General features: G+C 55.4%; 6 protein-coding genes across 6 annotated transcripts; 3 read left to right on the top strand and 3 right to left on the bottom strand.

Moving 5' to 3' along the window:
* Window positions 1-120: 120 nt before the first annotated feature.
* On the bottom strand, window positions 121-2,154 carry UMAG_10643 (dihydroorotate dehydrogenase; the record flags this gene model as incomplete). Its single annotated transcript, XM_011391492.1, has 1 exon — window positions 121-2,154. The coding sequence occupies one exon, from the start codon at window positions 2,152-2,154 to the stop codon at window positions 121-123; it is 2,034 nt and encodes a 677-aa protein (XP_011389794.1).
* Window positions 2,155-3,040: 886 nt separating this feature from the next.
* UMAG_10642 (uncharacterized protein) lies at window positions 3,041-3,331 on the top strand (the record flags this gene model as incomplete). The annotated part of the gene is made up of 1 exon (XM_011391491.1): window positions 3,041-3,331. The coding sequence occupies one exon, from the start codon at window positions 3,041-3,043 to the stop codon at window positions 3,329-3,331; it is 291 nt and encodes a 96-aa protein (XP_011389793.1).
* Window positions 3,332-4,382: 1,051 nt separating this feature from the next.
* On the bottom strand, window positions 4,383-7,685 carry UMAG_10641 (uncharacterized protein; the record flags this gene model as incomplete). The annotated part of the gene is made up of 1 exon (XM_011391490.1): window positions 4,383-7,685. One exon carries the CDS (start codon window positions 7,683-7,685, stop codon window positions 4,383-4,385), a length of 3,303 nt encoding a protein of 1,100 aa, XP_011389792.1.
* Window positions 7,686-12,806: 5,121 nt separating this feature from the next.
* Window positions 12,807-13,333, top strand: UMAG_10640 (uncharacterized protein; the record flags this gene model as incomplete). Its single annotated transcript, XM_011391489.1, has 2 exons — window positions 12,807-12,917; window positions 13,082-13,333. The coding sequence occupies 2 exons, from the start codon at window positions 12,807-12,809 to the stop codon at window positions 13,331-13,333; spliced, it is 363 nt and encodes a 120-aa protein (XP_011389791.1).
* Window positions 13,334-15,644: 2,311 nt separating this feature from the next.
* UMAG_03211 (uncharacterized protein) lies at window positions 15,645-17,810 on the top strand (the record flags this gene model as incomplete). Its single annotated transcript, XM_011391345.1, has 1 exon — window positions 15,645-17,810. One exon carries the CDS (start codon window positions 15,645-15,647, stop codon window positions 17,808-17,810), a length of 2,166 nt encoding a protein of 721 aa, XP_011389647.1.
* A 237-nt stretch (window positions 17,811-18,047) lies between these two features.
* On the bottom strand, window positions 18,048-18,796 carry UMAG_03210 (putative cyclin-dependent kinases regulatory subunit; the record flags this gene model as incomplete). The annotated part of the gene is made up of 4 exons (XM_011391344.1): window positions 18,048-18,128; window positions 18,326-18,530; window positions 18,629-18,673; window positions 18,744-18,796. 4 exons carry the CDS (start codon window positions 18,794-18,796, stop codon window positions 18,048-18,050), a joined length of 384 nt encoding a protein of 127 aa, XP_011389646.1.
* Window positions 18,797-19,758: the final 962 nt, after the last annotated feature.

Genomic DNA, 19,758 nt, shown 5'->3' with positions numbered 1-19,758 from the left:
GCGGCAGCGGCAGCACTCATACGCAGGCTTTCCAAAGAGCAAATTAGACACGATTGAATCTGGACAATGCCGCTGCGATGAATCCAAAGAAAAGGCATTCGCGATTTGCTCGTTCCTGCTTTAAACAACGCGCACCTTGTCGATCTTGGCGAAATCGCGGTTCGCGGCATTCTCGTTGGCCTCGAGCACTTTGCCGGACGTCGTTTCACCAAAGACCTTTTTGGTCTTGTCGTTGGTCACAACTGTAACGGTGGGCACTTGAGGGTCTTGCAACAGCTGGTTGGCGGTTTGCACGTGTCTCTCACCTGCGGTTGGGAGAGGCTGCGAAGAGGGAGCGGTGGAGCTAGGCGCTGATACGTTGGAGTTTTCACCGGCTGCAAATTCCAGGCCTAGTGCCGAATGAGCTTTCTCGATGAGGTCGTAGTAGCTCGCATCCGACTCCCTGCTCGGAAGGAAGCTGCGCAGGTTCTCTTTGGTCAACGTCGGGTTCAGACCGAGCTTGTTACGCAATCCATTGAGTTCGAGCTTGACGCCGGCAACGCTCTTCTGGAATGCGGCATCGCTGCCCGGGTGCAGCCCTGTGGGCGTCTCGGCATTGGGAGTTGCGATCGAGATCTTGGTCAGGTCCAGACCGCTTCCCACCACCTGCTGCCATGTTTTGCCTTCGGCTTTCAGCAGTTCTACCAGCTCGTCTTTCAAGCGGCGCGGCAGACCGACACCTTGGTAGCCGAAAGACGTGTACAGCTCAATCGCGCTGGCACCAGCCTTGGCGTAGTCGAGCGCGTCCTGACCGTTGCTGATACCGCCGCATCCGATGATGGGCAGCTTACCCTGCAAGCGCTTGTGGACCGTGGTCAGAGCCTTTAGCGCCAGGGGCTTGACAGGAGCGCCCGACAGACCACCCGTCTCGCGCACGTGTTCCGACGATCGAAGCGAGGCAGGTCGAGAGATGGTGGTGTTGCTGATCACCAATCCATCAATACCGCTCTTGAGTGCGGCATCGGCAACGTCGTGAAGCTCCTCCTCGCTCAGGTCCGGTGCGATCTTGACGAGCAGAGGCACTGCCACTTTTTTGTCTGAGAAGCGTAGATGCGACTCGACCATGCCATCGCGCGCCCTGACCACCTGGGTGAGTAAATCTTCGAGCACGCCTCGACGCTGCAAACGACGCAGACCAGGCGTGTTGGGACTGCTGACATTGACGATGATCATATCGGCGTACGGACCCAAACGCTCGACACCTTTGACGTAGTCGTCGACACTCTCTTCGTTGCTCGTCTTGTTCTTGCCCAGGTTGATACCGAGCATCTTGGCCGGTCGCAAGCTTCGAGGCAGGTCGGTGGCGTCGACAAACGCCGATGTGCTTTTAGGGTGCGTAGCAATCAGCTGTCTAGCGTTGACGCTGGCCGAGTCGGGCGAAGCCAGCAGCGCATCTTGCAAGTTGGCGACGCTCGACGAGTGAAGCAGCCATCGTCGGATGCGGTCCCTCAGACGGCTGAGGATGACATTGTGACCTTCCGAGTTGAAGCCGAAACGGTTGATGCAGGCGTTGTCCTCGATCAGGCGGAAGTAGCGAGGCTGTGGGTTCCCAGGCTGTGGTTCTGGGGTGACACTGCCGATCTCGATGAATCCGAAGCCAAGGTCAAGCAGTCCATCGATCGCCTCTGCCTGCTTGTCGAATCCAGCTGCAAGACCGATCGGGTTGGAGAGTTTTCTGCCGAACAGTTCCGTTTCTAGCACAGCATCGTCGTCAACAAGATCACGTGGTGCAAGTCCGGTCTCGAGCATCTTGACAGCCAGCTTCTGTGCCGATTCCGGGTCGAGGAATGCTTTCAGAGCTGGAACTGCGATCCAGCGATGGATAGCCGAACGAGAGTCTGCATAGTAGGCAATGCCAAGCGTACCAGCTGCGATGGCAAACACAAGGTAGATGAGCTGCTTGGTGCGCGCCAGAGGTGTTGGTGGTGCTCGAGTAAACAGGTTGCGACGACCAGCTTGTGCCGGTACAGCGCCGGCTACCAAAGGCGACGAGGACATTGTTGGCGAGGCGAGCAACGAACGAGGTCGCGTGGGAGCTGTCTGCAAGCTCCGAGTTGCAATAGCAGAAGTGCGCATCGGCGCAGCAAAGGCGCGAATGCTACGAGAGGCAAGCATGCTGGGCCGACAGAGCTAGACAGTTTTGCTTTAAGATGAAAAGGGCGATGCAATTGCGGATTCTAGTCGCTGCTGCTGCTGCTGCTGCTGCTGCTGCTGCTGTTGCTGTTGCTGTTGTTGCTGCTGATGATGATCATGATGGATCACGGATGCTCGTGCGCTGCTGTTAGTTCTCTAACTGATTTCCAATTTCCAATTTCTTCCGAGAGAGAGGAGCGAGTGTGAGTCGTGAGTCGTGAGTCTGTCTGCTGAACTGCTGTTGCTGCACATATTCACGATTTCGTGATTCACGATTGTCGCGCTCTGGAATCGCATTTCACGAATTCACGATTTACGATTTGAATCACGAATCGTGAATCACCACTTTCCGATTCACGATTTCGGGCTGAGCGATCGGGTGGGCGGTTTAACATGCTTGGACTATGGTCGCGCTCCGTGCTCCACTCACGACTTTTGCACTTTCGAGAACCGTAAAGAGAGGAGCGTTTCTTCTCAACCTTTCGTCGTGTTGTCAAGCTGGCTGGCTTTCGACCACATCATCAACATTCGAAACGCAAGCACAACCACTTTAGCGCTAGCCACGCCACGAAATCGATGGGATTGGCGTGACGTAACTCGATCGTGCTGTTTCGTACTGGTGCTCAGTGTGAGGTGTTGCAAGAGGCCTTCCACCGAACGTCGGGACGTCGGAACGTGGCTGATTTCTCTATATGGCTCCTAAGCTCTTGTAACGAGATCTCGCTCCTGCTCTTCAGCTCTTCAGCTCTTCAGCTCGTCATCTCGTCAGCTCGTCAGCTCGTCGTCCAGGGACCTCGACGTACAGCCAAGCTCGGCTCGAGTGCAGCGCTACACCGCCAGACTGGGCTGACACCACGAGCTTGACAAGATGTCTGCGTTGCAGCAATATCTGGACGAAAGCGTACTCGTCATCACGCAGGACGGACGGTGCATTATCGGGACACTGCGTGGCTCGGATGCGGTGGGCAGTCTGATTCTGGCCAACTGCATCGAGAGGATCTTCAGTGCGGACCAAGGCGTGGAAGAGCTTTCGTTGGGGCTGTACATTTTGAGAGGCGATAGTATCTGTTTGGTGGGGCTTGTGGATCAGGATAAGGAGAAACGCACGGATTGGACCAAGGTCATGGCCGAACCTGTGGCCGAAACTAGGCATGTATGATACACAGTGCCAGGGTATGCGGACTTGCTGTATGAGCGAGCCGAACCTCGAACAGGCGTAGCAGATCACGCCACAGCCAATCGCTAAACGCATCATGCGCTTTCGAACATCGAAAGATACCTCGGAACAGAACCGCCTCATCGGATCAGCGCATCGACAGAGCAAGCAACAGGTTTCTTTGCACCAATCGCTCTGTGTGCGTCCTCACAGTTTCCAACCATCTGAACCGGATCAGAAACATCAACGCACAGAACACACAAACAAGCTAGGCTCGCGTACAAGCTGCACTATTCCTTCTCCTCGAAAAATCGCATCACTCTTCGAACATCGACACAACGCTCCTCAACGCATGACCCGCCACTAAGATGGATACTCGGATCCATACACATCACATGCTCCAACACCCTGGTCGTCATCTAGCGCGCAGCGCCGGTGCAACCTGACCCTATCTGCCGACGATGAGGTCGCTCAAACGGCATGGGATCCACTGGTCGGATTGAACGAGTGTAATCGTCGATCCCAATCGCAATGGTATCCAGCATTAGCAATAGGAGTTCGCCGACAAACTTTCTTTCCTATTCATAACAGCGTATTCGCAATCGTGAATTATTCACATCACGAAAAAATGCACTCTTCGTGCATCCCTATCGAGCGAGGCTGGCTTTTGTAGTGCCTGGCAAGCGTTGATGAATGGAGCAGCTCACGGCTTCTTTCCGTCGACGCCGATGCATGACCGTGACCGATTCGTGATTGTTGAGTACTTCCACGCCATGATCACCCAAACGTCGCGAGCTTCATATGTCGAGTCGGCTGACGAGCCAGACTGATCATCTTGAGTCAAACAGCGAAACTTTCATGTCAATCATCTTGAGTCAGACAGTGAAACTTTCATGTCAGACATCACACTAGACAAGCATCAGAGACGAGTGCATAAAACGTTCAAATTGTTCGAAAAGAGCAAGAAATTTTGCATAACGAATGGAGAATGCACCATCACGGATGATCGAGAGTAGTGTTAGTCGAGGAACCACGTTGCGATTCGGGTGAGAAGTTACGACCTGCCAAACCAACCCTTCTTCTTTTTCTTGTCGTCGTCTTTGCTGAAGCCGGCAGGAGAAGGCATTTGAGGCCCAGGAGGAGCACCTGCTGCTGCTGCTGCTACAGAGGCAGGGTTAGGCCCTCCGTAGGCCAATCCAGGTCCATAGCCGGGTCCAGACGGACCAGGTGGCGATCCAACGCCAGGTCGAGCAGCGTGGCCTGCGGTAGGAGGAAACATGGGATTATGTTGCTGCTGCATGTGTCCGTTCATAGTTGGCGCAGGAGGAGCTGTACTAGCACTCATGGGGTACGATGGGTACGCCTGTGGCGGTGGCTGCTGCTGATGCGGTTGCTGTGGATGCGGCGGTTGTTGTTGCGCAAAGGGCGTTGAACGGGGCAAGGGAATGACGGGCGAGGCGCCAGCAGAAATGGGCGAGCCCATGTCCGGCTGCGAGGGCGAGTGTCGCAGAATGGCACGCGCCTGTGCGCGCTCGTTAGCAGCCACGTTGGCCAAGTACTGCTGCTCACGCTGCTGCGTTTGAGCTTCTCGCATGGCGAGCGGCGATGGGTAGCTCATCTGCGTGCTGGGCGTCATGGAGCTCTGTGTGACGCTGGCGGGAAAAGGTGCCGAAGTAGGCTGGGCGCGCCGCCCAAACTCGTGCATGCTCTCGCGTTGCTCCTGTCTCTGCTCCATTCGCTGCTGTTGTCGATTCATGGCAGGCAGCTGTGCACCAGCGCCGACACCGGCAAGGCTGGTGGGGCCGCCGCGACCTTGCAATGCAGCGATTCGCTGGTTGGCGCGCTTGTCCCCATGATCTGCAGCTCTCTTGTACCACGCTCGCGCTTCACCAATGTCTTTGACAGTGCCGATACCCATCTCTGTAAAGTAGCCGACGGCGTATTCAGCCTTGGCGAGACCCTGCTCGGCAGCCTTCTTGGCCCAGAGGTAAGCCTCGGTGTCTGATTGCGGCAGGATGCCTGGAGCACCGACGAGGTACCAGGCTGTAAGCGCAAAGCAGGCCTCCTTGTGGTTCTGCTGCGCGGCAATGTTGTACATGTGGATGCTAAGACCACCGTCCTGCGGACAACCCATGCGGCCGTACTCGTAATTGACGCCGAGTTTGTAGGCGCTGGGTGCATAGCCCATCTCTCCCGCCTGGGCGAGCAGCTCGCAACTGTACTCTGGGTCGACAAACAGCACATTGTCAATGCCACGCTCGTGGAGCAGCGCAAGCTCGTGAAGCGCGTGAGGAAACTCGGGTGTAGCAGCTTCGGCGGAGCGCTTGAGCCACTTGACACCCTCTTTGGCGTTCTTCTTGAGCCCGAGCTCGCCGTTGAGCTCGGCGGTAGCGAGGCGATACATGGCGCCTGGATGACTTTGAGCGGCTGATTTGCGATAGAACTGGAGAGCCTTGCCTGTGTCCTTGCGGCAGCCCCAGCCTTTTTCGTAACAGGTGCCGGCGCGGTAGGCAGCATCGGGATGGCCGTGCTTGGCGGCGAGGACAAAGTAGGTATAAGCCGAACCAAAGTCTTGCTTGCCCGTACGTGTACCAATGCCATTTGCGTAGCAGTCGGCCAAAAAGTACTGGGCATCGGGATGGCCACGATCGGCAATCTTCTTGAGCAAGCCAGTGGCCTCCTTCATGAGTTCCTCCTTTTGAGCTTCGACCTTGTTGGGGCCGTTGACAGCGGTGGCGGGGCTGGCGCCTTCGTCTTCGGTGCCCATGGTCTTGGCAGCATCAACCATGAATACGGCGAGTTCGTAGATGAGATTGGGATCGTTGGTCTTCTTTGCGTTTTGACGATAGAGCTCGAGCGTCTTGCCGTGACTGAGCAAGGATGCCTTTTGGCCAACCTTGAGATGACTATGATCGAGCAAAGGACCGCTGGCTACCGACGGAGCAATGCTGGCAGGACGCGTGGCTCCTGCAGGGCCAAGACCGCCGTAACCGCCCGAGGCGGGCATAGGTGCGTTGCCGGTGCCACCAGCAGCGGTGGAGATGCCGCGTGGCACCGACTCTGCGCGGAGAAACGAAGAGCTGCGTGGACCAGGCATGATTGGCTCGCTTGTCGGGGTAGGTATGGACGCCGGTTCCGGGGTGATGCTGGATGGCGAGTCAGCGTCGAGGCCAAAGAAAGACGAGGGACGAGGGCCTTGATCGTGCGGGATGCGTTGCTGAGGTTGAGCAGGAGCATTGGGTTGGTTGAGATGTTGGTGGTCCTGGTAGAAACCGTCATCGTCGGCGAGCATGCTAGCAGGGACGGGCACATGCTGACCGGCGGCGTTGAGCGCTGCAGCAGGGCGCTGCATGCCGAAAAAGCTGCTTGGACGTGCTCGATCGCCATTCTCGTCACGGTGGGTGGCAGGCTGGGGAGGAGGCTGCTGATGGGTGGCTCGCTCTTGGTCGTTGATTTGAAGGTCAGCCAGAGAGAGCGCTTCGGCAGAGGGCTGTGGGAACGGCTTTGGAGGAGAGGCATTGTGCGAATGTGCGGATGTGGGATCTGAGGCGGGCTGGGAGGCAAAGGCAAAGGCAGTCACTGGAGGAGAACGAGGAGAGGTTGCTTGTGGGTGTGAGGCTCCGTTCGGAGCGGAATGCTGCGTTGGCGGCGAGTTGGGCAGAGAGGGAGGCTTAGGAAGCGGGCTGGGATGCGAATAGTGCGAGGGTGCTTGCGAGTCGGGGTTGGTGGTATGCAGAGACGGACGTTGGACATAGGAGCTGGCAGACGAGAAGTGACGCTCGAGCTGTGGCTGGTAGGGTTGCTGCGGCTCTGGCGGCTGCTGCTGCTGCTGCTGCTCGAGATTGTCATTGACAGCAGCGATGGCCGCTTCTTGAGGAGGTCGGGATGCAGGAGGTTGTTGCGGCTGCTGAGGTGGAGGTGTTGTGGGTAGTGTGGAGGCTTGGTGGGGCGATGATGGTGTAGACGTCGAAGAAAGCTGGTTTGGTTCAGAGCCTGCTGCTTCGAGCTGGGCGGATTGAGGTTCGATCAAGGCAGCGGCAGCGGCAGTGGCAGTGGCAGTGGCCTTGGGTTGCGGCGCGTATTGGCTGAACAAGTCGGTGTTATTGGAAAACAAGTCAGTCTTGGAGTCGAAGCCCTTGAATTCGGGGAATTCGGGGAGCTTGGAAGGGGCAGGCGCGGGAGCGGTGTGAGTTGCGGCGGACGAGTAAAACTGACCGGCGTCCAGATCAGGATACTCAAAGTGATCTGCGCCATTCGGAGCGGTGGAAGAGGGTTGGTCTGACTTGGAGGCCTGCTGGTCCGGGACCGCATCAAAGCGATGGTGGAAGGCGTAGGCGGACGAAGCGGGGGTGGCCATGTTGAGGCAGAGATCGGCGCTTGCGATGGCACGCGGATGGCTTGGTCTGTGTAGCTGTTTGTTGCGTTCCAACGGGCGCGGTGGCAGAGCGTATGAGCAGAAGGAAGCGGTAGCGTGAGGGGATCGTAAAAAGAGAGTGCAACGTTGCGATTGAACAGGAGCAGAAACGCTGCAGAGAGGCGGCCTGATCAGAGCTTGCTGGACAAGACGAGTGAGCCGATGTCGCTGAGGTGGAAAAGGAGGAGAGCAGTCCGACTGAGGTCACTGAGTACGATGCATGCAGTCGAAAGCTTTCCAAGTCGAGGCGTTGAGGTAGGAAAGAGAGGACACGAGCGTGGTCCAGAGAGGGGGCTGATCGTATCGAAACCAGGATCGTGGTGGGATGAACGATGAGACCGGTCGGGATGAGGACTATGCAGGTCCGAGACGACGATGTGCGATACGAAAAGGAGCTAAGCAGCTATACTGATGGAAGACAAGGGGAAGCGAGGCGGACAGAAGGGTTTGATCGATCGTGGATCAAGAAGCGAGCGAGCGAGCAAACGAGCAAACGAGCAAACGAGCAAACGAGCGGTTCAGGAGCACAATCCGACGTGCAACTCACCACTGACAGCCATAGGAAATGTGCAAGTGCAGCCAGCGAGTTGATTGACAGCGCGGATAGCCAACTCAACACGCACACGTCCATGCCCATTCGCTAATTTGCAGCAGCAGCGGCAGCATCATTCGTGATTGGCGTGCGTGAGACAAGAACAGCGAACAAAAAAAAAACAAAGGAAAAAAAAGGAAAATCAAAAGAATCACCAATCGTGAATAGACCCTGAGAATTCGCGATTGTCATTCAGTGATCTGACCCTTGACTGTCTGAATGTGCGCCTGTCTGCTGCGCTGTTTTCTGTTTCCCCCTTTTTTTTTTGTTTCCTTCTGGCTGTGAATCACGAATTATGGTGAAGGCGTGTGTGGGATCGCTGAATCGAGCAGTAGGTCGCGATCTCTGAAAGAAAGAGAGAAAAGAAACCTATCAACTAATTATAATTCGTGATTGTTGGAGGCCAGAGAGGGGCTGTGACGCACGCACTGCCACTGCGCTGGAGATCGGCCAAAGTTTCGTTTCGTGGTTACCTTTATCAAATATTCCGATTTCAAATTGAACTCCCAGCAATACTCACAACTGACGACTGTACTGTACAGTGCAGCAATCACGAATCGTGGGTCTACGCTACACGAGCCACACAGATCAGAGATTAGACAGCCAAGCCACGCTGTCGGTCAATCAAACCCGGACGGACACAGCAACGTGCAACGATACTCACATCTTGCTTGAATCACGCATCGTCGCTTGCTCTGGCTCGTTTCTTGCAAGTCAGTCGTCGTCTTGGCGTGCCGATTCTTGGCACGTCCAGCGTGATCCATGCTCGCATTGCACAGCTTGCTTCGATCTTGTGTCGATCAGTCATAACTTAGCCGCCAAGTGCGGTCCAGAGGGCAGCGTAGCCAAGATGTTGGCTAGTGCCAAGCCCACTCACTCGTCCGCCTTTACAGCACAGTACAGTAGTTAGGGTGAGTGTCTGCTCGTTGCTGCCACCACGCATGACTGCAAGTCACGAGTTACGCTTTATGAAATTACAGTGATGCGTGATAGCATGTTTCGAAGCCGGTATCGCGGCGCAATTCAACGACGAGACACACACCAGGCGAACGGGAAGCTGGAGTGGGACATTGGCTAGATGGGAGCTGAAGCGATCTGCAAATCCGGATCGACGCAGCGCAGCCTGACAAGGCGAGCACAAATACTTTGCGGAAGAGCAGGCGGCGCCCGACTCGGTGGCAGCGTGATTGCAGGCGGATTGCGCCAAGACAGTCTGTTGTCTATCAAGAATGTCTAGTGCTGGCGGCGATGGTGGACAAGATCAGTTCGAGATTCAGACCATCCTCTTGGTTCTGGCACGCGGTTGTGCAGACTTGCCAAGAGAGCAGCTCCCAATCGGGGGATCGGTAACTCGGATTCCCGCGTCTCCCACGATTCGTGATTGGTGTGTGTAGTCGTTCGGGTTGGTTTGTTGCAGCTTGGATTTCCTGGTTTCGGAACAAACTACATGATGAAACCTAGCCCAAAAAAGGACCTGAAATTCAGGTTCGGAAATTTGTCAACAGAGATGGAAACCAAGAATCACGCACGACGAATGGAACAATCACGAATAGTCGGACCCTGCGTTTGTCTACATCAACTTACGAGTCTTTCACGACAAAGATAGCAGAGAGACAGCTCGAAACGAGCGGGTTAAAGTCCAGCCGCTCTGAGCGGTATCGAAGGCCAACGAACTGCGACCCTGTCTCTCGTACGACATTGAAAAGTAAGCTGAGTTTGAACCTGTAATTCAAAGCGATGCAACGCCATCGGGAAATAGCTCGCCACGACCGTACTTTATGGTCGTCTCTACCTACTTCGGCACTTTACCTGGCTCACCCTTCACCTCAGTCGGTGTGTCTCTTTTCTAATCGCGATCGCAACCAAGAGAAAAGGTAGTACCGTATCTTCCAGCAAACACCCCATGTGACGTGAGCAAGAAGGCGAGATCGTCACTAGTCGACAATCCTAAAGTGAATCATCGAGAACATCGAGATACGCACTTGCCAAGTCCTGCCGCAGCACCGAACTGGTCCGAACATTCACGTTGAAAAGAAAAGAAAAATCAACAACATCCGTGATTGCGAAACTCGCCTGTACAGCAGCTGCCTTCACCGTGATGCTTGCTTGGGCGCGAGCGTCCGGCATTTAGCTGTCAATTCCGCAGTCACGCCTGAGCTTTCATGAAAAAATAAATCAAATACACGCGCCCATAAAAATGGGGTTGTGGAGGAGCTTTTCGGCCAAATCTGGCAACATCACCGCATTACAGATATACGAGTTCATGCGTTGATTCTGTCCGTCCAAACCGTCCGCAGCAGTCTGTGAGTGCCGCCGCTTGGATGAGGTAGCAATCACGAATACAGTATGAGGTGCTTCGAGGGGAAATTTGGGGTTCACCTGATTTGTCATCTATGCCGCCTCTCTCTGCCGCCGCTCCAGCGGCAAGTCACCCCGCGACCAAGCACTCGTGACTCTTTGCCAGTAGCTACATTACATCGCATTTACTGCAGCGAGACGATGCAGTGTGAGACATTTTTCAGTATGGCATTTACACCTGACATGCTTCGAAGCCGCTCTCATGTCGGTTTCTCGAGCATCGACGTTAGTCTCAGGTCACGATATGGCGATCCGCTCTGAAGAGGCCAATAAGCACTTGAATCGGAACAAGCTGTTTCGCCAAGCGGACGCGTAGGAGCAACTTGACAGATGAGCAGCTGCGCACCATGGCAAGCTCTCGAGCAAAGTCGTCAGTGAAAGGCGACCAAACGCATCGGGTGCGAGCCGACGAGGTCAGCATCCTGAAACTTGAATCTCGCCAATGCTCACAGTAGACTCGCAGAGAACTTTGACGCTCGTCAAGAGTGGCACATCGTTTGCTTTCTGTTGCGCCCACGTCTAAGTCGAGGCCAGCGGGGCTATGCAAAGTTGGCGGACTCTGTTCACTCGCCTAATTCGTCTTGACTTGCCGCATACGACTACGTCTGTGCGAGGCTGTCGTGTGCGAAGCGTACGTCGAGCTCCAACCACTCCGCTGTTCCTCGAAGCTCAGTAAGCGCATCTTTCGATGCCAGCGGTCGGATCACCCATTTCATGATACCGATTTCCCAACAGGCGTGACTGCAATGACAAGTCGGCGATGGGAAAACATCCGACGTCGAGGCTTGTACACAAACTCCGCTGTCCCCCACACGTTCTCTTTGCGCCTAGCTGCAGCCTGTTCGACGCGGCGCAGGCGACTGCACAGTATCATGCCCATGTAAAAGTACTTGTTTGAAAATCACATAGTCACCAAGCAAACGGGTTGGCGGCTGCGCTGCGAATTGACAACGCTGCGAGGCGAGTCGTGAGTTGAGCCTCGGAGATGCCGCGTGATGAGCCAAACACGAAAGTTGCGTTTGAAACCAGCGGCTATGATTCAGGATTTCGAGGGTGCTGCGTGTGCTGCGTCTGCTGCCAAAAATAAAACTCGAGTTTCAGCCTTGACGTGTGATCTTCAGGAGGTGGGACGACGTCGATCTGCTTGCGCTGTCTGTTACCGCCGTTGCCATGCTGCCGCTTTCAAGCACGACGCTCGGTGCCGCCAACTTGTTTGCTTTTCAGCCAGTCACAAGTCGCGGAAACACGGATCGAGGCGGTGCCGTTGTGCCGCCGTGTCGTGCTAACTCTCGTTCGGGGGTTGTGACCAACACGCAAGGTTGACTTGTGTGTTTTCAGAACGGACGAGAATTTGCCCACGGGTACGCCTCGCTAGTGCACGCTTGACGTTACTTTGCGGCTCTATCCCGAGCACGTCGATCTTCAGAGGTCTATCCCTTCTCTCGCTTGACTCGAGCGAGCGACCATGCGATTCACAAACAGAGCCGCACAAGGATCGAACTCGAAGTTGAGGGACCACTTGGAGCACCCTCGTTGCCAAGAGGCGGTGTCGGCTTTGCAGCGCCGTCCGGTGACAAGCTTTGTTTCTTTCCAAAGCCCGCGTTGGTGATGCTGGCTATACCGCTTGCTGCAACTGCAGCTTCCGTTGACTGTCATTCCAGCTGTCCGACTCTGCCGCCGCCTTCGCGTTGACTTTCTCCATCTTGTCTGCCAGTGAGCAGAATCGGTACGAAAACATACTTCCCATGTCCCCCTCGTCCCCCAAAAATTATCATGCAGAGGCCACTCTGGTGTTGTGAAAGACAGACCTCAATTTCTCAGCCGCGCTCGTCTGTCACATGGTGCTTCGATCAAGAACATTTGCCTGGGCAAAACGCGGAACAGCTCGTTAGATGTTTGTATGCACACGGAGCTTGCTGCTGTTGACAAGTTCTCACAGAAACAACACTGACTGTGGCTGCTACGCCTGCTGTAGACGTATCCACTCTGGCCAGCCTCAATCGTATAAAGAAGAGGGCCTTTTGAACCTAGTTTCCCTTTTGCATATCACCCGTCTTGCTCATACATCCAGTACAACGCCAATCGCTCACATTATCCGTTTACATACTAGCACAATGCAGTTCACCACCCTTGCCATCTCGGCGCTTGCTGCTGCTTCGGCTGTTGTTGCCGCTCCAGTAGAGAAGCGCGCCGGTGGTTCTGGTCAGGCTACCTACTACTACCAGGTTAGTGTGTAACGCGTTTCGACATCTGCACACACAGGTTCAGTCGGTGCAACGTCGAAGCGTCAGACAGCTTTGTCTTGTAGACACCTAGTTGGACATGTATGCTGACTGTTCACGTTGATTGGACTGCTAACCATGTACGTTGTTACGACGTGTTGGAACAGAACGGTAACCCAGGCTCTTGCGGTCAGTGGAACAGCGACTCTCGTCCGATTGTTGCGGTCAACAGTGCACAGATGCACGATGGACTGTGCGGAAAGCCGATTTGGATCCAGAGCAATGGTAAGACGATCGAGGCTACCATTGCCGACACTTGCCCTACATGCTCGTCGGGCTCACTCGACCTTTCCACGGGTGCATTCGAGCAGCTCTCGGGTCTCGATGCCGGAGAGATCCCCATCAACTGGTGGACTTGAGCGTCTTGCCCTCGCGTCGAGCGAGAGAGCGGTGCTGGATCAGCTGCTGAAAATGCGCATCGGCTCGTACGCGTCGTGATGTGACATGGATCCTAGCTCTTGCTCATGTTCACGATTCGTCTCGTTGCTTCGTGGCACAATCTTGCGTCGTCGTCTCGTCGTCGTATTTCTTCTCGTCCTGCACTTGATCTCCCCTTTTTTATTGTTACTGCACGTCGTCACGTTGTTTTGCTCCTCAGTCGCACCCTAGAGTTTCCTTGTTTCTTGTTCTCCCATTGCTGTATATTACTTGCCCTTGTCGGTCTGCCTCACTCATCGGTTATGATGATGTGTTGGATTCCACTCGAAAACAAGCACATTGCTTTCGACTATGAACTTTCGGCGGTGCCACATTTGCGTCGATCTTGCTTTTCTGCAGACACAGCGCTGAGACGGACCGAAGCTGCCAACCACGGTGCAAATCGTGAATGGTGCGCTCATCTCTTGTGAAAGCGGGCGAGTGTGTGAGCTGAAAATTGTGAGTGCGGAGGCGATTTCTTGTATGATTCTCAATTGGCTAGGAATGTTGTCTGAAAGGAGACCCGTGCTGGCATGATGGGCGTTGGCTGACACGACTTGCATGTGCGATTAATGTGGCGGGTTGACTGACAACTGGGCGGCTGCACGGATGTGTGCGGATTGTGAATAGGGGGATGCACTAACTTAAGTTAAATGTACAGTAACGTTACGTGAAATGTGCGAATTTCGAGTTGCTGTTGGAGGGTGCAGCTTGTTGCAGTAATCGTGAATCTCAACAGGCCTGAGGCTTGGTTGGTTATGCATGGTGCGGAGCTAGCGGCAGTCACGAGTGGACAGGTGAGCACGAGTCACGAGTCACGAGCGTTGGTTTCACCATTCGTGATTGCACGTTGGCGCGTAGCCGGGATTGCTTATTTCCGAAGTGCGTGTTGGTTCGCGTGGTTTCGCAAGCCGACGGATAGATGAAAAAAAGGTGTGAATGAACAAACTAAAACCAGGTACAGTAAAACAGCAACGTTTGTTTCACCATTCACGATTCACGATTCGTGATTCGTGATTCGTGATTGTTAATCACGACAGCTGAGCAGCCAACGGAACGCCGGATTGCCGAAAACTTTCGGTGGCTTTCATGCTTGGTTGGGTGCAACCCGTCGCCTGCAAATCACGAATCACAATCGTCCATGCGAAATTCCGAGAAACGGAACGGGACTAGCGTTGCAGACCGTGAATTGTGAGTCGTGAAGGATTCAGCCGGGTTAGCACGGCACGACGTCCTTCCGTGTTTGCATCAGTTTGACAAACTCGAAGCGTGAAGAACACCCGAGCCACGAGTCACGAATCGTGAGTTGGACGGTGTAACCCAGTCGTGCATTCGTCGTGTGTGATTCACGACGCACGACTCACGACTCACGATTCACGATTCACGATTCACGATTGACGAGTGACGATTAGTTGCGACAGACACATCCAGCAGAAAAGCGTTTAAACCGGCGACGATGTCAAGCCATGCATGCTGGTATCATACGGCCAATGCCAAAACCTAAGCAAACCCAAGAGATGCGAGTTGGAACGGGTAAACTTGGTCCAACGAGCGTAGTGGTACAATTCGTCATGGTTTGCTGTTGTTTGCAGCGGCATCTGGAATCACAAAACTGTCCAGAACTTGGACAGAACCCAAGTCGCTCGCGCTTGCCTCGAGCCGCTGCCCGCGCTGCCCGCGCTGTCACGCTGCCCCCGCTGCCACGCTGCCACGCCGCCACGCACATGGGACGCATGGCGCTAGACCCTCGCTCCTCATTGCAACGTTTTGCAAGTGGTGCGTCGTTCTTCGTCATCCTCTTGACTCGTTCGCGCCTGCCCCTTTTCTCCCTCGAGCTCTTGCTGCTTCGTCCAACATAGCTGCTCGATTCGCTTTCGACGTGCGTACGACACTCGCTCGCTCTTGTGGACAAGTTTGTCGTACTGTGGCTACCACGCCTGGGTTTGGTTGCGCTCACATACACATCGACGCTTTCGGAGCGGTTGATACCAACGCAGCGTACGACGCGCTCATTGCTCGATCCTGGACACTTGTGCAATAGTGACGGCGGCGCTGTTTCCAAGTAACGCTCTATTTGTGCCATACTCGACCAAGGTTGGCTTGGCCGTGGACATTGGCACATCCTGACACGGCGTTGGACAGTAGCGCGCTCTGATGGTGTTCCGGTAGTGATCTCTCTGTCTCTGGCTCTCTCTGGCTCGAGTTCGGACGGCGTTGGATCGGCGTACACTCGTGGCTGGATTCGAGATCAGCATGCCGCACCTTCCGCGCGTGTCGGCGTTTCCGATCGCTGGCGAGACGAGTATTCTGACAGCAGCAGGCGCTGCACTCAAGGTGGCAGCAAGGGAGAAAAGCTCGGCGTTGATCGGCCATGTGGCTCCCGAGTTCTGCGCACAAGACCACCTAGGTCGGACTGTCTCACTGCACGCCACGATCCAACTTGGACGTCCGATCGTACTCTACTTTTTCCCGCTCGCCGGATCGCCGCATTGCACAAAGGAGAGCTGCTCGTTCCGGGATGCGGTCGGCACGTCACCGGTTTTCAACCAGCTGGATGCGGTCGTCATTGGCATCTCGCAGGACGCGCCCGCTCGCTCGAAACGGTTTGTCGACGAACACCAGCTCGGCTTCCGTATCGTGCATGATTCAAATCGGCACATCATGGATGCGTGGGGTGTCGGAAGAGGTCTGCTGGGCCTAGTCGACGCTAGGTGTACCTTTATCATCGACCATCGTGGCATCGTCAGAGCCATGCTCGATGGCATTTGGGATTACAAGGGTCATCGTGACTTTGCTGAGAGATGGCTTTGTCGTATCGAGCACGATCTCGCCGGAAGACAGCGCTTCTACGTGCCACATGATGCTCATTCCGTCGCCTGCGACGAGCTCTCGAGAAACGTGAAAATCATCTACGGAGATGCTCTTCCTGCTCGCGGTATCGGCACAGCTCCGCGCCATGGAGCCGCACTCGCTGCGATCCAAGCCAACCGCTCGTCCATCTGGCGCAAGTCGGCATCGTCCCAACTCGGCTCGACGTCGCTTTCGCTCTCGCTCGCCGCCGAAGCCAACCGATTCGGCTCGTTGCATCCTGCCAAATCGCGGCGCAATCTGAAAAATTGGCTGCGTTCTTCGGATATCAATGCCGCCTACGATCAACGCTTGCATCTGGATTATCAACTCAGTCGCAGCTCGGACCAGGTTGACCAACACGCACATGCTACACTTACCGATCGAGCGTGGCACAGACTCGCTCGGCGCCGTCGGTCGTTCAGATTCCATCGAGATGCAGCGACCAATGTCGTGGCGCGTGGCACGCGCGCCGCCACGCGTTCAGTTTCGCTTTCGCGACAAGCGTCGGCTTCGCGCCCCGGTTCGCTGACGCCTCGCACGGTCTCGACCGCTTCCGAATCGACACGAGAGACATGCGACACCGGGGCAGCCCGCGACTCGCATGCGCTAAGCGTCACTACCACGATCAAGAACGGTACCATCACCGACGCTGTTGAGCTCGAATGCAAAGCCATGTTGCGTCAAAGAGCGGCTCAAGTCACACGGAATGCGAGTGGCATCAGTGGCGTCAGTGGCGCAGTTGGCAAGACGATTGCCACCAAGCGTCGTTCGAACTCACTGGTCGTGAACCGCACGACGTCGGTGGCGCACAATGGTGCAGACGCAGTACCGGATGCAGCGAAAGCAAACAGTTCCGACGGTCACGTATCGGCGGCTACTGTGTACGCAAATGGCAATATTGCAAGGATGCCACTACGGCGATCGGTCAATGGCGACACTCACGATGGCGTCTCGCTCACGACGCGCGTCGACGCGCGCACTCGAAGCGCTCACGTCTGCAACGATACTTCGCACGATTCCGCCTACTCGCTCAACTCGTCTTCGCTGCCTGTTCCGCCACGACCGTCGACGCGCAATGGCGGTGTGACAATAGCGCCAAGAGCGTCATCGCTTGCTAGTCGAAGCACGTCGTCTTGCTCGATCACGTCCGATGGCGATCACGTGCACACGCCAAGCAGCGGCGCGCATGCTGTGCAGCACCAAGCTGCTATCGAAGCGAGCCGTGACGATACACGCAATCGGCCGGCTGCGAGACCGTCGACGTTATCGAGCGCGCAGTCGTGCGGTGCATGCATCGCTTGTCGCATGCAACCCATCACACGCTCTTCGTCTCTCGCCACCACGCGCAGTCTCGAGCTGACCAACGCTGTTGTCGTCGGCATCAGTGCAGTCGAATCCGACCACACATCCACCACACACCAAACGCGCTCATCCAGCACTCCAAGCTTGGCCACCTCGCTCGTATCCACGTGCTCAACAGATCAGGATGGCTACATGCTACACCACGACCGCGCATATTCTCCCAGTCTCGCTGGCTCCGAGCATACTTTCGGGGGCTGGCAGGAGTGACTCGTGCGTCGACCTCCTGTCGATCATCTGCTTTCGTCTACTTTGGCATCACGTGCAATCTCGTGTCATGCTTACGCTTGTAATGTGCAGCCGCTCAGCTGTCCTGGTACTTTGTTATCCACATTTGTTGGACATGCGAACATTGCAACACACTTTTGTAACGTGTGACGTCTTCGGTCGCAGATATCCGTCACATTGGACCATGCTAGTGTGTAGTGAGCGGCGCACTGTGGGCGGCTACTTGTTGCCATTGGTCTGTGCGTGTGCTGGTGCGGAGGCTTCGGCTTGCTTGTGCTGCGCTTCCACTAGTGCTTGATACTGTGCGAAAAGGAGATGTGGACAAAGCGAGCCAAGCGAATTGGGCGAGGTTGGGTTAGTGCCGAGGAACCTAGAGGTTGCATGGGTTGGTGGGACATTGTATGTGAGCGGACGAGGGCAGGGAGTGGTTGGGAGTTGGGAAGCGATCACTGCGCTGTGCGTTGGGATGGTCGCTGTGCGAGGGTTAGGCAACTCACCTTTTCGAGGAAATCCTTTTCGCGGCGGAAGAGCAGGATGTGCGGCTCGGGCGCATGCACCTCGTAGTGCTCCCAGCCCATGCTCTGCGTGATACCGAGCTGGCGCCATTCTTCGACCGACAGGATGCGCAGCACGCCCGGCTCGGCAGGGTCAAAGTAGTCCTCCGGTAGCAGCTTGAGCATCTTCTTGGGCAGGATGACGTGTCTGTTTGCATGCGCATACGATGCGCCAGTTACAAGCGACCAACGACATGTGAGCAGGCGGCATTCCAGCGTAGACGTACACGCCACATGACCACTTACCGATATTCCCATTCATCGTCGTTGTACTTGTCGCTATATTGGATGCTGTGGTCGAAAATGCAACGTCAGCATTGCAATCACCACGCAAATGGGTCGCGGGCACACAGCCACTTACCGCTCGACATAGTCTTCGTACGTCGGCTCGTTGGGCGCTTCTTCCTTAGACATGGTTGTACGCGAGCCTGTGCGTTTCCCGGCACAACTCGTCGTGGCACTTGGACCAGATCGTGCAGTGTCGAATCACACCGATGTTGTCTTGACGTTGTTGTGATGCGACGTACTGTGGGGGTTTGGCTGCACGCCGAACCTAGCCAATTCAATCCGATATGATATGTTGTGATGCGAGACCGAGGACGGATGGTTTCCCAGAGCGAACCGAGGATGTCGACGATTGTCAGTCTGTGAATCGTGAATCACGAATCATTTTGTGGATCGTGAATCACGAATTCACGATTGCGTTGCATGTTGGCACACAATCACGAATCGTGAGGTCAAAGTCTCGCTCGTCAGGCGAGTTGGTCATAGGCGCGCGCTCATTTTTTTTTTCTTTCGATTCTTTTCCGATCGATTCGTGATTCATGATCTGGGTCAACTCACTCACTCACTGTTGTGTTCTGCTACGCGATAATCTCTGAGCGCTTACAACAGACCAACACTCGTCACTCACCCACAAACCAGCGATGCGTCGGCGTCAGCGTTCGCCTTCCGCCTCGCATTCCTCCGCACCCAGCTCACCGCAAGCTCACATGGTCGTCCACATCAAACACCTCGGCCATGTACCTGAGCATAGTGCATCCGCCCAGTGTACTGTTGTGTACACTAGCGCGAGTCACCAGTGTTGGTCTCGAATTACAAGGCGCGTTTCGATCCAAGCGTGAAGCGCTCACGCGCCTCGTGCCTTGCTCAGTCCTGCCGTCACGCCGCGTTCCCCACAATCACGAATCACGAATCACGAATCACGAATCACGAATCGAATCAAATCAGAATCGTGAATAGCGTATGTCAGATCCTCACAATCACCGCTGCGACGCCTGTGCTTCGGCATGCACCCACGACTCGTGGCTGTGCACGCTTTTTTTCTTCACGGTTCGTCGTGAATCCGCAATCGGGAATCAAATCGAGCAGCGCAG

The sequence above is a fragment of the Mycosarcoma maydis genome, chromosome 8 (assembly GCF_000328475.2).
Source record: "Mycosarcoma maydis chromosome 8, whole genome shotgun sequence".
NCBI classification, from domain to species: Eukaryota; Fungi; Basidiomycota; class Ustilaginomycetes; order Ustilaginales; genus Mycosarcoma; species Mycosarcoma maydis.
This window is presented reverse-complemented; position numbering and strand designations above follow the sequence as displayed.